This window comes from Chionomys nivalis, chromosome 7, assembly GCF_950005125.1.
Source record: "Chionomys nivalis chromosome 7, mChiNiv1.1, whole genome shotgun sequence".
Lineage (NCBI taxonomy): Eukaryota > Metazoa > Chordata > Mammalia > Rodentia > Cricetidae > Chionomys > Chionomys nivalis.
In genome coordinates, this window is record NC_080092.1 from 80343963 (window position 1) to 80360702 (window position 16740).

The 16740-nt window shown below is 49.9% G+C and overlaps 2 protein-coding genes across 3 annotated transcripts in view; both read right to left on the reverse strand.

Annotated features, from left to right (window-relative positions):
• Nucleotides 1–4317: 4317 nt before the first annotated feature.
• Nt5c3b (5'-nucleotidase, cytosolic IIIB) lies at nt 4318–16733 on the reverse strand. 2 transcript variants are annotated; one of them, XM_057773559.1, is made up of 9 exons: nt 16689–16733; nt 16473–16571; nt 15853–15922; nt 15722–15768; nt 12686–12771; nt 11381–11470; nt 8865–9027; nt 6349–6549; nt 4318–4826 (listed from the first exon to the last, which is right to left on the reverse strand). In XM_057773559.1, exons 1-9 carry the CDS (start codon nt 16698–16700, stop codon nt 4692–4694), a joined length of 903 nt encoding a protein of 300 aa, XP_057629542.1. In that variant the 5' UTR covers nt 16701–16733; the 3' UTR covers nt 4318–4691. The 2 variants fall into 2 exon arrangements, with proteins under 2 accessions (XP_057629542.1, XP_057629541.1); XM_057773558.1 differs by lacking the exon at nt 4318–4826 and having other exon boundaries at nt 6136–6549.
• Nucleotides 16484–16740, reverse strand: part of Klhl11 (kelch like family member 11) — a 28736-nt gene continuing 28479 nt past the window's right edge. Inside the window, exon 3 of the transcript XR_009057369.1 lies at nt 16484–16571. The gene's annotated coding sequence lies outside the window, so the exon portion shown is untranslated. The remainder of the gene's footprint in view (nt 16572–16740) is intronic.

The window sequence follows — 16740 nt, forward strand, 5'->3', positions numbered from 1 at the left end:
ACAGTACACACCTTTAATCCCAGGACTCAGGAGGCAGAGGCAGGCAGATCTCTGTGAGTCTGATGCCAACTTGGTCTACAGAGCGAGTTCCAGGACAGCCAGGGTTACACAGAGAAACCGTCTCAAAAGACACAAACAAACAAACAAAAAAACAACAACAACCCTTTTTTTATTCAGGGAAGAAAAAAAAAACAAGACCCAAATCAAAGGTTGCTGTTTTTTTCCCCCAAACACACACAGGAGGGAATATGCGTAGGGGGAGATGTCTGTCCAGCCCCAGCCCATTTGCAGCGCCCATTTGCAGCCAATGCTCTTAACCACTGAGCCATTTCCCCTCTGCCCTCTTTTGAGACAGGTCTGTTTTTTTTAATTTTTTTTTTAAATATTTATTAAGTATACAATATTCTGTCTGCATATATGCCTGCAGGCCAGAAGAGGGCACCAGATCTCATTACAGATGGTTGTGAGCCACCATGTGGTTGCCGGGAATTGAACTCAGGACCTTCAGAAGAGCAGTCATTGCTCTTAACCTCTGAGCCATCTCTCCAGCCCGACGGGTCTGTTGTTATAGCTGTCCTGGAACTTGCTAGGTAAATGAGACTGGCCTTGAGAAAGCTGCCAGCCCGACTCCCAACTGCTAGGATTAAAGGCGCGCACCACCATACTGGGCTCCTGCCGTTTCTTCAGCCCCTTAATACACCTTGTTTTTTCAGACAGGGTCTCTCGTTGAACTTGAAGGTCAAAAATTAAGGTAAACCAGTTGGCTGGCAAATCAGAGCTGGGATTCCAGGCGCATGCTGTGCCTCAGTGCTTGCGTCATGGTTTCTGGGGACTAAACTCCAGGACTTGTGTTCGCATGGTAAGCACTTTATCGACTAAGCCATCTCCTCAGCCCAGCAGAACACTTTTAACCCAAGGGCAGCGGCAGAAAAGGGACAAGCCAGGCAGTTGCCATGGCCTCATGAGCTGCAGATTCTAGACAGAGATCTTCCCGTTTGCCTCCCTCAAACATAACCAAACCTAACTGGCTGCAAAGAGCCTTGGACTCATGAGGATCAATGGCCAAAGACGAGGGTCTGCAGAAGCGTGGAAATGATCCTTGTCCCCTATTGTCTCAACTGAAGGCAGAAAAGGCAGAAACAATGTCCCTGACCGCAGACACCCCCAAAAACTCATCACTCGGGAGGCAGAGGCAGGCGGATCTCTGTGAGTTCGAGACCAGCCTGGTCTACAAGAGCTACTTCCAGGACAGGCTCCAAAACCACAGAGAAACCCTGTCTCGAAAAACAAAAAAACAACAACAACAACAAAAAAAAACCCTCAAACTGGACCATAAAGGCTAGAGTACACTTGTTCACACAGATCCATTCTCAGTACCGTGGCATTCCCCTTCCTCTCCTCACCTGCCCCTCCCCATCGCCAGAGGAGAGCCAACCGACCAGATCTCTGCAGTCCTAGGGAGAAATGTCTCTCAAAGCCAGTGTGTTTGCCCTCACTTGCCTGCCTCACTCTGCCCACTCTGACAGATGCCCTGGGCCTCTGAGCACAAAGCAGGGACTTTACAGAAAATGACAAGACCAGACTCGAATTCCAAACTGTCCCTAAGCATCATCTTCTTACCCAGTGCTGCAGTTTGGAATCAGGTGTCCAACCCCAGGTGCCATTAGAAGGTGGAGGCCTAGTGGCATGGTGATTTGAATCTGAATAGCCCCACACACTCATATACTTGAATACTTGGCCCCCAATTAGTAAAGCTGTTTGGGAAGGATCAGGTGTGACCTTTTTGGAGGTCCTATGTCTCAGAGACAAGCTTTGAGGCTTCAAAAGCACCCCACCCCCAGGTGCTCTCTGCCTCGTTTGTGGATCAAACATAAGCTCTTCTTGCTACCACACCTTTGCTGCGCCATCATGGATTCTAACCTCCTGGAACTACAAGCCCTGTATAAGGTGCCTGAGTTATCTGGTCACAGTCACAGAAAAGTAACTCAGACAACTGGGTATTCTTTGAAAGGGACGATGGGGTCCTGGTCTCTTTTCTCTTTTGTACCTGGCCACTGGAAGGCACAGGGGCCTCCTCCACCATGTGTTCCCTGCCATGACTGCTCTGCCACCACAGGCCCAAAGCGACAGGGCCAAGTGTTCACAGGCTGAAACCTCCCCAGCTGTGAGTCATCTAAGTTAATTACTGCATTTTGTTAGAGTAACAGAAAACTAACACATTCCAGGATCTTCAGCCACGATTGTTTCCCGAGGCCAGTGACTGGAACTCCTTGTCACCGAAGCCTCCAGAAATCTCCCGAGGTCAGCCTGTAATCCTGAACCAGTCACAATGCCCTGCTCCCACAAAACCTAGGACAGCCCTGAAGTAAACACAAGCAGATGGAGAAGAGGCACAGGCTTTGGCTAGAAATACCTAGCACTTGGCTCCGGCTGCTAGTTATGGCGGCTGTGATGGAGGAAGGTCATTGGTTAAAAATAAAAACTGCTTGGCCCTCATAGGTTAGAACATAGGTGGGTGGAGTAAACAGAACAGAATGCTGGGAGGAAGAGGAAGTGAGCTCAGATGCAGGGCAGCTCCTCTGAGAGACAGACGCCATGCTCTCCTCTCCATAGCAGATGCGATGAAGCTCCGACCCAGGATGGACGTAGGCTAGAATCTTCCCGGTAAGCGCACCTTGGGGTGCTACACACATGAACAGAAATGGGCCAAGCAGTGTTTAAAAGAATACAGCTTGTGTGTTATTATTTCGGGGCATGAGCTAGCTGGGTGGCGGGAAGCCATGTGGGAGCCGGGGCGGCCGGGGCGGCTGGAACGCAGCCCACCACAGCTCCCACTACACGTCTGGGCAAACTGTTCACCCTAAGCTACTCAGCTGCAAATGAGGGATTCTGTTCAGAGTCATGAGAATGGAATGGCAAGTGTGTAAGTGCCAGGATGGCTCCTATACCCCGTAGGTGTCCATCAGCCCTGGGAGCCCTTTCCTTTCAGAGCTGCAGGCCATCAGTGCTTGGGATAAGCAGCCTCCTGGACAGGAGGGCGTATGAACACCTTTCTCTAAGGGTGTGAGAGAAAAAGTCCAGGGGAGCCAGTTCTTCTGTTTGTTCTCTGACAAAAGCCACAGGGAGAACGCCCCTAGGTCTTCACTCCCCGAGTGAACAGAACAAAGAGGAAAGGAAGCTACAGACAGTTGATATTGCATGGAAGTGTACCCATGACTTCCGCTTCGCTCCAGTCTTCCTGGGGGTCTGGTCTCGAAACCCTTTAAGGGGGCTGGAGAGGTGAATCAGTAGTTATGAACACTGGCTATTCTTGCAGAGGATCTGGGTTCAGTTCCCAGAGTCCACATGGTGGATAACTGCCCGTTGGTAACTCCAGTTCCAGGGCATCTGGCACACTCTTCTGACCTCTGCAGTCACCAGGCACACATCCGGTGCAATACATCCATGCAGAGAAATACTCATATACATGAATTAAAACAAAAAATAAAATCCCTTTCATGTCATGTTGGTGGTACTGGACCAAAAAGTGGAGGAAAGACCCAAGGACACTCAAATGCATCCTCTGTGTATGTGTGTGGGGGTGGGCGTCTCAGACGGGGCCACCCCCGTACTTTATTGGAGCGCAGAAGACTGAAGATAAGATGGAGGCAAAAAGACCCCCGAGCCCGACCGCGCGGGGGAATATATACAGTGCCTGGTCCGCCTATGATGTGTCATTGCTTGATTGGCTCGGCCCACACTGATGCAATTGCATGAGCAAGACGTGTGAGCAATTGATAGGTGGATTCAAACCACTCTTGGGCCGGTAGCGAGCGTGCGCAGAAGTTGTTTACTACTAGGGACACTAGCAAATGGCAGCAACAGGCTTAGTGCCAGACCCTGTGAACATGACAGCCGACAGCGCCGAGGTGCGCAAAGCGCCTGGCGCGCAGAGCGCCGTGGCACGCTACATCGGAACATGACAGCTGACAGCGCCATGGTGCGCAGAGCGTCTTGGCGCGCTACACACCTCAACCCAGCTGATGTCAAGTGCCAAGGCTGTACCCACTCCCGGCCAGGATCACACCTTCCCATCGCTACCCTCCCGGATCTACACACTCCTGGGCTAGTCCGGGATTCAGGCTGCAGGCAGACTCACACAGGGTTTCTCAGCTTTCTCACCGTCCTCAGCCTCTGTTCTGTGGTACTCCAGGGGTCCCTCACTGGTCCTTGTGCCTTGAGGGTGGAGGTTTGGGTTGCACACCCAGCTCCCGCACTGTGAGTTGGAGCTACTTTTTTGTTTTTTAAAATAAATTCACACATCATATTTGTCTGATGTACAGCTTTACTTTTTCTTCTTTTACAGTGCTCGGGAAGGGACCCAGGGTCTGCCACATGCTAAACAGGTGATTTGCCACTGAGCGGTCTGTATTCCCAGCTCTGAAAACTGTCTTAGAACGAGTCCTTGGACTAGATGGTCCGTAGAAGGCTAACATGCTGTGGTCCCTGGTTCACTTGGAAGCACACTTGCTGCCCTCCCCTCCCACAGGCAGGGCCTCCCTTGAGCCTCTTGCTAGCAGGAGGAAGGCAAAGGCATAGGGCAGGAGTCAGAGTGAGGAGGGCCCAGCAGCTCTCGGCGCTCACACAGGAGGCTCCGTGGGCAGGCATTCCTCCTCCTCACTGCCTGCAGGACCTAGCCTGAGTCTCCGCACTCAGGAGCCCTGTAGCTCCATGCAGTCCCCCTGGCGCAGAATATGCTGCAGCAGCCCGTTGACCACGTCCAGCGTCTCGTCCTTCTCCAACACAATGTCATAGGAATCCATGTACCGCTCCCGCCGCTCCTCCACCTGCCCGGGGAAGCAGATCTGAGTCCCCCAAATGTCTCTCTTTGCATCCTTTGCTCTCAGGCCTCTGGGGCCTGGGGGAGAGGCATGCAAACACCACTCCCTGGCTCTCCTGAAAGCCTGGGGAGGGAGTTCAAGGTTATAGGGACACAGGAAGGCAAATGAGAGGAGCACCAGGCCCGTGTCAAACAGACAGTAACAAGAACTACAGACAAATGCGCAGGCGTCACAAGTAGTCTTCATATGACTCTGGCATCCACTGGGCTCCTGCTGGGTCCACCCTTCTGGTCACCTTCTCTGAGCCCTTCTGGTCTGTGCCCTGTCCACCCCTACCAGCCTCTGCTGTTTTTGTCTCCTTTTATAAAGTCATGCTTCTAACCCTGGCATTTCCCATCTCAGTCAAGCCAGAGAAACCCTGTCTCAAAAGCCAAAACCAGGGGCTGGAGAGATGGCTCAGAGGTTAAGAGTACTGACTGCTCTTCCGGAGGTCCTGAGTTCAATTCCCAGCAACCACATGGTGGCTCACAACCATCTGTAATGAGATCTGGTGCCCTCTTCTGGCATGCGGGCATACATGGAGACAGAACACTATATACATAATAAATAAATAAATCTTAAAAAAAAAAAAAAAAAAAGCCAAAACCAACCAAACGAACAAAAAAGCCACCTCCAAGAAACCCAAGGATGAGAGTTAAATAGGACGGCAGTATCTGCATGACTAGAATGGGAACTGACACGTGGTGATCGTACAGCCACGCATGTAAGGCTGATGTGACCTTCTTCTCTCACGTCTTGGGCCAAGTTATAGTGGAAAGAGCTGAGGCTCTGGGATGTAACTCAACGACAGAGCATTTACCTGGCTTCTCTCAGGTTCTATGATCCTTTTCTTGCATGTGCACACACACACCCCAAAAGAGAGATCATAAATCATGTAATTCCATCATTTAGGAGGCTGAAGCAAGATGGTCAGAAGTTCAAGGCCAGCTTTAGCTACAGTTTGAGACTAGTTTTGGATACATAAATTTCCATTTCACCCTGCCCCCCACACACATGGGGGGGTGGGGAGAGAATTACAACTATGGCCCTCCCCCTCTGTAGCTCTAATCCTTCCCACAATATTCAGTACACTTTCTTTCTTTTTTTTTTTTTTTTCAGAGACAGGGTTTCTCTGTGGTTTTGGAGCCTGTCCTGGAACTAGCTCTTGTAGACCAGGCTGGTCTCGAACTCACAGAGATCCGCCTGCCTCTGCCTCCGAAGTGCTGGGATTAAAGGCGTGCGCCACCACCGCCCAGCTTCAGTATACTTTCAATAGTGTAAAAAGGCCAGGCATTGGAGGCGCATGCCTTTAATCCCAGCAGAGGCAGACAGATCTCTGAATTCAAGGTCAGCCTGGTCTAGAAGAGCTAGTTCCGTGACAGGCCCCAAAACCACAGAGAAACCCTGTCTCGAAAAGCAAACAAAAATGGGGTGTAAAAAGGAATCGATCCAGAAGCCATAGGGGAAGCCCAGCCAAGACCCTGCTTACCTTATCATTTAGGAAGCCAATTTTGAGAATGTTCTGCACCCCAGGGACCCCATCAGCCATAGTGAGGTCCCCCATGGAGTCTCCAAGCAGGATGATGTTAGTTTTGCCCTGAAGCTGCTGGAAGTAACCGGAGTTCTCACACACGGAGCTGTTCTTGTTATAGGTGTGGATGAGTTGGCCCTTGAAGCCTTGCAGGAAACCCTAAAACACCACAAGGGACAGAGAGCAAGACTAGGGGGACCCATGGAACACAGGGGTCTGTCATGGGAAGAGCTCCAAACCCAGAATAATGGTAAAGCTTTACTGTAGCCTGAAGGAAGGGCTGGAAAACTAGGCCGGATTTGGTCTGCTTTTCTAAACGTTTTCACGGAACACAGCTGGCCTCGTTTATTTGTGTCTTGCTTTTGGGTGCATTCTGGGAGGTGATGGCAAGGTTGAGGGGAAGTACAAGAGTGCTGCCCACAAAAGCCTTAGCCTGCACGGCTGGCCTCTTCTAGAGGCTCTGGGGTTTAGTCTGGGGCCTTACACTTGCAAGCACTGTGCCACTGAGCTATGCCTCCAACTCTTCCCTGTTTTTCTTTTGAGACAGGGTCTCTCTGTGTAGCTTTAGCTGGCTGTGAACCCAGAGGTCTGCCTGTCTCTGCCTTCCGAATGAGAGGATTGAAGGTGTGCACCACCACTGTGCCAGTTTTCTTTCTTTCTTGTTTTTGTCTTTTTTTTTTAAAAAAAGATTTTATTTATTTATTATGTACACAACATTCTGCCTCGATGTATGCACGCACACCAGAGGAGGCGATAGATCTCAATACAGATGGCTGTGAGCCACCATGTGGTTGCTGGGAATTGAACTCAGGACCTCTGGAAGAGCAGCCAGTGCTCTTAACCTCTGAGCCATCTCTCCAGCCCCTCTTGTTTTTGTTTTTGAGACAGGGTCTCACTATACATCCATTGCCCTGGTTGTCCTAGAACTCACTATGTAGACCAGGCTGGTCTCGAACTCATAGATTCCCCTGCCTATGCCTCCGAGTGCTGGGATTAAAGGAGTGCACTACCATGCCTGGCCCCAGCTCTCATTGTGAGACCCATCTTTTGCCATCTCGGCTTCCCAGGCTCTCCTTAGATTTGTTGTCCAGCTCAGGCCAGGCAGGTCTTGGACTTTCAGTGTTCTACGTCTCCTGAGCGGCTGGGACCACAGGCCTGTGCCTCCAGGTCCAAACCGCTTGGCCTTTTATAGGAGAACTTTGCAATTTCTTTTGTAAACAATGACCATTAAGTGTTCCTGATTTCCATTCTGGTGGAAACCCTGTAATACAAAAGCTGCTCGGTCAGGCTGCAGGAACCATTCAGAGGTAAGAGCAACTGCTGAAAGGCCACGGCCAGACTCTCACCTGAAAAAACAACGTTCTCTGGGTCACACGCGTTGTTAGCACTTGGCTATAGGCCATTAAGAGGGACAAAATTTCACTAATGATTTGTTTGAGACAGGGTCCTGTAGCCCAGTGAATCTGAACTCATATGTAGGCGAGGCTGGCTTTGAAATCCTAAGGATGCTTCCTTCACCTCGCAAGTACTGGGATTAAAAGCACAGGCCATCACGGCTGTCCACTCAGAAGTGAAAGCTTGGGTAAATTGGAGTCCTTACCTCTGGCTTTCAGTACGCAAGTCCAGGTGTATGCCCTCCGGTACCCAGGGTGACACAATCTATGATGGTGTCACAGGGCCATGGTGACAGAGAGCTTACTGCTGATCCTTTCAAAGTAACACACAAGCTGGGTGTGGGGGTAAATGCTTCAGTCCCAGCACATAGGAGGGAGAGCCTGGTTTATACGAGCCTGATCTATACAGTGAGTTCTAGGACAGCCAGGGCTGTAGAGAAAGACCCTGTCTCAAAAAACAACAAAGAAAGCAAGTAATGCCGGGCGTTGGTGGTGCACGCCTTTAATCCCAGCACTCGGGAGGCAGAGGCAGGCGAATCTCTGTGAGTTCAAGTCCAGCCTGGTCTACAAGAGCTAGTTCCAGGACAGGCTCCAAAACCACAGAGAAACCCTGTCTCAAAAAACCAAAAAAAAAAAAAAAAAAAAAAAGAAAGCAAGTAATCCATAAAGTCAGGGCCAGGACTCACACCTGTAGTCCCAGCCATTTGGGAGCCGAGGCCGGAGGACTGAGCTCAGGAACTCCAGGCCAGCCTGGGTAATGTAGCAAGACTTTCGTCTCAAAGAAAGGAAGGGCCGGGCGATGGTGGCGCACGCCTTTAATCTCAGCACTCGGGAGGCAGAGGCAGGTGGATCTCTGTGAGTTCGAGACCAGCCTGGTCTACAGAGCTAGTTCCAGGACAGGCTCCAAAGCCACAGAGAAACCCTGTCTCGAAAAACCAAAAAAAAAAAAAAAAAGAAAGGAAGGGGCAGACGGACTAAAAATGCCCACCAGAGGGCAAAGAGGCCAGATGGTAAAGCAAAAAGACCCATAGGCTGCCAGCCCACCCCTCTTCTTTGCAGCCCGCCTGAGACGTGGCTCACATCCTCACTGAAATCCATGTAGTTAGACACAATGTGGATGTTGGGGTGGAACACTTTCATCTGCCGGATAATCTCCTCCAGGACATCCCCAATGCCCGCCGAGAAGATGAAAAGCGGGATGTTGTTACGGTAGAGTGTGTCGAAGAAAGTCTTATATCCCTCCCTGTAAAGAGACAAGGATTGTGAATGGCATGGCCCTCCCTACTGCTATTTTATTTTCTACTCAGGTTGGTATTTTGTGTGGGTGTGTGTGTGTGTGCACGCGCAGGTTACACACAGGTCTACCTGTGACCTGAGCGTGGAGGCCAGAGGTCAACCTCTTGAGTGTCCTTCCTCAGGAGACATTCATCTTTTTCTTTTTTCCTTCCTTCCTTCCTTCCTTCCTTCCTTCCTTCCTTCCTTCCTTCCTCTCTCTTTTTTTCTTTCTTTCTTTTCTTTTTCGAGACAGGGTTACTCTGTGTAGCCCTGTTTGTCCTGGAACTCACTCTGTAGACCAGGCTGGCCTCAAACTCACAGAGATCCACATGCCTCTGCCTCCCGAGTGCTGGGATTAAAAGCGTGCATCACTGTGCCTGTCATTTATTTTTGCTTTTGAAAATGTACTTATCATTGTATGTTTATGGGCATAGGTGAGCCACGGCACACGTGTGGAAGCCAAAGAACAACGCCATGGAGTCCGCCCCTCTCGACCTTGACATGGGGCTGGGATTACAGTAGCCAGGCTTGTGTGACAAGCATCTTACCCACCCCTCACTTTGTTTAGAGGCAGGGTCTCTCACTGGGATCTGGGGCTCACTGGTTAGGCAGGCCAGTCAGTCCCAGGGATTTTCCTGTCTGCACTTCCCCAGTGCTGGGATTACAAACTCATCCTACCAGACCCAGCTTTCGGGGCAGAGCGCAGGCCTGCATGCTTCATGAAGTAAGCACTCTACCAACTGGGCCACCATCTCAGCACCTCAGGCAAGGAATTTTTAAATTATTTTGTTTGTTTATACATAGTATAACATATAGACACACATATAAACATAGGAGATCTCTTTCTCTCATATATATATATATATATATATATATATATATATATATATTTTTTTTTTTTTTTTTTGAGAAAAGGTCTTCCAGTGTAATCCTGACTGGCCTGGAACTGGAACTTGCTATACAGACCACACTGGCCTTGGACTCAAGAGAGTCACTTGCCTCCTGAGTGCTTGGATTAGAAGTATGTGCCACCCCACCAGCTTTTTCCTTTAAAAACGAAAACCTGGGGGACTGACTGGAGAGACAGCTCAGCAATGTTAGGAGCACCTGCTGCTCTTCCAGAGGACCTGGACTCAACGCCCACATGGTGGCTCACAACCATCCACAATCACAGCTCCGGGGGAGCCAATGGCCTCTTCTGGCCCACTCGGGTACCAGGCACACATGGTATACATACATAGGTGCATGAAAACATATATACACAAAATAAAATAACTAATGTAAAAAATTAAGCCAGCACTCGGGAGGCAGAGGCAGGCGGATCTCTGTGAGTTCGAGACCAGCCTGGTCTACAAGAGCTAGTTCCAGGACAGGCTCCAAAACCACAGAGAAACCCTGTCTCGAAAAACCCAAAAAAAAAAAAAAAAAAAAAATTAAGATTCTGTGCATTTAACTCTGGTGGAGCTCTTGACAGCTCGCTCAGAACCCTGAGTTCAACACCTACACCACAAACAAAACCCTTCATATAAACCTCAGGTGACAATGTATTGTTACAGCCCCAGCACTCAGGAGGCAGAGGTAGGTGGGTCTCTGAGTTCAAGGCCAGCCCAGTTATAGAGTGAGCTCCAGACAGCTAGGGTTACACAGAGAAACCCTGTACCAAAAAATCAAAATGAAATAAAATTTAAAAAAAATTAAAAATAAGAATGCTAGTCAACGGGGCTGGAGAGATGGCTCAGTGGTTAAGAGCATTGCCTGCTCTTCCAAAGGTCCTGAGTTCAATTCCCGGCAACCACATGGTGGCTCACAACCATCTGTAATGAGGTCTGGTGCCCTCTTCTGACCTGCACACATACACACAGACAGAATATTGTATGCATAATAAATAAATATTTAAAAAAAAAAAAAAAAAAAAAAAAAAAAGAATGCTAGTCAACCAGAGGGACCAGAGTTCTGGTTTTTGTGTGTGTGTGTGTGTGCGCGCGTGCGTGCGTGCGTGTGTGTGTGTGTTTTCAAGCCATCATTTAAAAGGAGTTGGCCCTCAGGAGATGAAGGTCTGGCCATTTTGCACAACATCTCACTGAAGCGAATGGCTTCTGGGGCCCCCTTTCCTTCTCCCAGCCCCTAATACCATTCAACCCTCCCCAGCCTTCTCTTCCTGGGCGAAAGTTTTAGACTGGCTTTCATTTTTATTTTTCAATACAAGGATGGAATTTATAAACCCCCAGCATGCCAGGCAAATACCTAACCAGGGAGCCACACCCCAGCCCACAAAGCTGCTCAGACTAGTCTGGCAGAAACACTTAGAGCAAGGGGCTTACCTGAGCATTGCCGTGGAGTCTCTAACCACCTGCGCTATCTGAAATTTCTGTATCCTCTGCTGGCACAGGAGATTGTGGGCTTTGGACCACCTAGGAACAGACAACCCACACACCCCAAGTCCCAGTCACCCCAGGAAGTCGAGCTCCTCGTCCTTGTCCCCTCTGGTAGTACTCGCTGGGGGAATGAGCACATTCTGCCACACAGAGGCGCTCCTAAGGACTTTAAGAGATCCTTAGAAGGAAGCTGGGAAAGGAGGGCTGCGCAGTGAACCAGGGAGAGCAAACCTCTTCTGAACCCCTCCCCCGTGGGGACCCAGGGCACTATCCATGGATGCCAGGTTTTGTTTAACAGGGTCTTGTATAGCGCAGGCTAGCCTACAACTTCCTGTAAAGCCAAGAACAACCTTGATTCTCCTGCCCCCATCTCCCCAGCGCTAGGATGATAGGTGTGTTCCACCATGGCCAAGCTTAGCGGTGCTCGCTTCTGTCAATTTTGGGGTTTGATTGTGTCCCCAGGTTACCAACTGGAACTCTGTGGTGGTTTGAACGAGAATAACCCCTGTAGGCTCATAAATTTGAGTGCTCACCAAAGTTGGCGGAACTGTTTGGGAAAGATCAGGAGGTGTGGCGCTATTGGGGGGGGTGCCACTAGGGGTGGGTTTTGAAGTTTCAAAAGCCATGCCTGCCTTCCTGCTGCCATGATGGTCATGGCTCACCCTCTGAACTGTAAGCCCCCCTCTTTCTTCTACCAGTTGCCTTGGTCATGGTATCTTAGCACAGCAATAAAAAGGTAATTACGACAATCCCCAACAAGAGGAGTTGGGTCAGGGGGCTTTGCCCTTAAGAATGAATAATGAAATTAGGTTACTAAGGGGAAGTTCAGCCTCTCTTACTCTCTCTCTTTTCTGTTGTTCTTACCCCCTTTTAGCCCTCCTGCTATGGAGTGACCCAGCAACAAAGCCGTTGGCAGATGCCAGACCCTTCATCTGGGACTTCCCAGGCTCCTCAACTGTGAGCCAATGAACTCTGTTGATTATGCGTTATCCAGACAGTGGTATTCTGTTACCCCAGAACAAAACAGACTGACTTAGGCCACTTGCTGCTTATCTCCCAAGCCAAGGCATTTCTAACCGACTCCAAGAAGTCCCTGAGGTTTTCTCCCTAGCAGCAGAGTCAGGGCGTAAGGGAATGTTCGTTCTTAGAGCTGGGCAGTGTCATGGTCCTCAGGAAGGAGGTTCATCGAAGGACAGTCATGCCGGCCCCCTCCATCTTCCGGGAGCGCTTCCTGGTCAGTGCCGCACTTACCACTGCACCATGTGAGGCAGCTTCTCTTTAATGGTCCGGTGTGGGTCGATCTCAATGGGGTAATAGTGGTGAAAGAGCGCGCTGAGCTACGACAGCCAACGAGGAGAGAGGTCACTAGTGCTACCCCATGGACCCCCAGGGAAGATCAAAACCACCTCAGGAGCAGGGCAGTGGTGGCGCATGCCTTTAATCCCAGCACTCGGGAGGCAGAGGCAGGCGGATCTCTGTGAGTTCGAGGTCAGCCTGGTCTACAAAGGGAGTTCCAGGACAGGCTCCAAAGCTACAGAGAAACCCTGTCTCAAAAAACCACAAAAAAAAAAAAAAAAAAAAAAAAAAAAAACACCTCAGGATGGTGCTTCCTCTAAAAGTTTTCTTCAAGTCTTCACATGGGATACATCACGTATGAAACTCAAGTTTCTCCACATGCCTTCCGACAGCTCACGCTTCCCTATTATATAGGGTGTGCGGTGGGGCGGCACTCAGAGTTCATTGCTCGTTGACACCCACCCTGAGAATGAGGCTGAGGAGTCCTTGGCATGAGCTAGACTTGGTGGCCCATGCCTATAATCCCAGCACTTGGAAGGAAGAGACAGGAGGATTACAGATGTGTAGCCTGGGCTATATAGGCAAGCCTAAGCTACATAGTAAAATTCTGTCTCAAAACCAAAATATATACATATAGACACTGCGGGAGTGGGGGGTGGACAAGGAATGGGAGCGGGGATGCAGCTTGTTAGCAGAGAGCTTGCCTAGAGCGCAATCCTCAGCATCACAAAATCCATGGAGGCTGAAGAGTTAGCTCAGCAGTTAAGAGCACTTGCTGCCTTGGCAGAGGATCAGGGCTCAACCCCCAGCACGACATAAAGGCTCACAACTGTCTATAACTCTAGTCCTAGAGGACCTGACACCCTCTTTCAACCTCAGTGGGCACCAGGCACTCATGTGGTGTATGGATATATACGCAGGCAAAACACACATAAAATAACAGTAATAAAAACTAGTCAGTGAGAGCCGGGCCTAGTGGCTCACACATTTAATCCCAGCACTTGGGAGGCAGAGGCAGGCAGATCTTTGTGAGTTCGAGGCCAGCCTGGTCTATAAACTGAGTTTCAGGACAGTCAGAGCTGTTACACAGAGAAACCCTGTCTTGAAAAACCAAAAACAACAACAACAAGAACTAGTCAATGAGGCAGACACGTAAGTGATAACTGTCAAATAAGGGCTGGAGATGCAGCTCACCTGGGTGACGATTTGCCTAGCATCAACATGGTGGCTCACAGCCGTGGAACTCCAGTTCCAGAGGTTATGGTGCCCTTTTCTGACTTTGTGGGCACCTGACAAACACACACACAGCACACATACATAAATGCAGGTAAAACACTTACATATATAAAGTAAACCACCAGGCAGTGGTGGTGCACACCTTTAATACCAACACTTGGGAGGCAGAAGCAGGTGGATCTCTGTGAGTTCGAGGCCATCCTGGTCTACAGAACGAGTTCTGGGATAGCCAAGGCTGCACAGAGAGACCTTATCTTGGACGGGGGTGAGGGGAAGGGGGGGGAAGAGAACTAAGTGACAGGTTTTCTGCAAGAATGAACTCAGCAATGTATAATAGCCTAGCCTGGCTCTGCTCCAGGAAGCAACCACTCAGGGCAAAAGCTTGGAGCCAAGCAAATCAAAGGCCAAAGCTCTAGAACTGGTTTCTCTGAATTTGTACATATCTTAAAGAAATGAATTAACATTCATTCAGAATGTTCTCCATATCTGTTCCCTTACCAGAAAGTAACACCATCAAGGACATGGCACAATACAGTGGGAAGAGTTTGGGACAAAGTCTCTGCAAAACCAAGATATGTGACTCAACCGAATGACCAAGGGGCAAGTGGTTCAACCTCTTGAAACACCTGCTTTCTCACAATGGAGAGAGTAACACGATAGTTCTATCTACCTTTGGAGTAGAGGGTTGTTCAATAAGATAGAGCATTCAAGTCTCGTGCTAACTCCATAGTTAGCAGTAAGCATAGTGTTCACACACGGACCACCCATCATCGTGTCTCAGCCAACAGAGAAAAGCTGTCTCATATATGAAGACTAGACTCAGAGGTCTTGGAGAAATGGTTCAGCAGTTAAGAGCACAGACTGCTCTTCCAGAAGACCGGAGTTCAGTTCCCAGCTCCCACATCAGGCAGCTCACAACCACCTATAATTCAAGTTTCAGGGGATCCTCTAAGGGCACCTGCACAGATACCTCTCTCCATCTCTCTCTCTCTCTCTCTCTCTCTCTCTCTCACACACACACACACACACACTTTACTATATGACAAGCTTTAAAAAGGAATATTTAAAAACAACAACAACAATAATAAAAACAACCAAAAATAAATCCAAAATACAAACAAAAAACAAACTGAGGAGCAAATCCAGCATCTCAGCCATGCTTGGTGAGTTACCTCTGAGCTATATCCCAGACTCTTTTTTTAGGTCTCACTATGTAGCCTTGGCCAGTTGGCTGGGAACTTGCCATGCAGACCAGGCTGGCACCGAACTCTTAGAGATCTACCTGCCTCTTTCTCCTGAGATCTGCTCAGCTATTTCTTTCTCTCTCTCTCTCTCTTTCTGGTATGGGGGGGGAAGAGTTTATCTGTGTAGCCCTGGCTGGCCTGGTATTTGCTCACTCTGTAGACCAGGCTGTCCCTGAACTCAAAGATCCACCTGCCTCTGCCTCCCGAGTACTGGGAATTAAAGGTGTGTGCCACCACAGCCTGGGTTCCTGTATGCCCTGCTTCCATTTTCAAACTTTTCATATAGAGGTAGAGTCTCCTACATTGCCCAAGATGACCCTGAACTCTTTCCGGAGCCCAGGCCGACCCTAAACTTGTAATCCTCCCGCTTAGATCTCCCGGGTAACTGGGATTATAGGCTTCCACACTGGATTTAAAGAACAAACTTTCTTAAGATTTCTGTCAAGGAGTCTGTGGTTCAACCTCAGAAGAGGACCAGAGCTATTTTTGAGCAAAGAAGGGAGTGACCCACCTCTTTGCGGCAGTCCTCGCTGATGATTTTGCTGTTATCCAGAATATCTGAAAAAAACACAAAACTCCCTTTACTTGCTCCTTAGCAACTGTCATCTTGAAACCTGCCAGGAAGGCTGCAATGTGACTTACTGTGGGAAGAGGGGCATCGCTGTCCGTTGTACGCGAATCTGCTCAAGGTCATGTCAAAATCAGAAATCACCTAAGAAACCAAAGAGAGATAACGGTGGCTGAACCTGGCCTCACCTCAGCCTGGGGTAACCACAAGTCTCACCGGCCACTGCCCAGTCAGCAGCAAAGCCTCTGCAAAGCTGGGAAGAGACAGAGAGGAGAAGGAAAGAAGTGATCTTGTGTCAGTACACGAGTTAACCTTGAGGAAACCAAAATCCCCTAAGTGTGTGGGTGACTCTCAGTAGCATCTTTCTCAAATGGACCCGTTCTTTCTCAAGGTGCCTTCCGACCTTTAAGGATCTCCCCATCTTCAACTTCTTGTGGAGTCAGTTAGCCTGGGGTAGCCGGGCAGCTAGGCTTCAGAAGGCACTTGCCTTCTGAAACCAAGCCGCACGATCACATCCGACTACTTTGAAAGTTGGCTGTTGGGGCAGGTAGGCTCTCTCCCCCCCGAGGTGAGCCAATTTGTCCATGCCCACTCTGGGGTGCAGGCTCACAGAGTGCGCACCCGCTGTGGCGGGAAGACCGCAGGACAGACACCCTTCCGCCACCCGGCCCGGCCGTTCCCCGCGCCCCGGTACCTGCAGGCGGTCTCCTCCGCCCCTGCGAAGGGCGCCCACGATTTCCTGCACCCGCCCGGGCTGCCGCATCAGGACCGTGGCCTTCATGAGACTCTTCACCTGTTGCGAGACCCGAGAGACCGGCTGACCCGAGCGCCGCGTTAGGCGCTAAGGCAGCTGGGCCATCTCGCACCCGCGATCCCGCCACGCGGGACTCTTCCCCACCCGCGGCCTCACCTCCTCCGCCATCGCGCCGACCGCCTGCTTGGTGGGCGGCCCGGAAGACGGT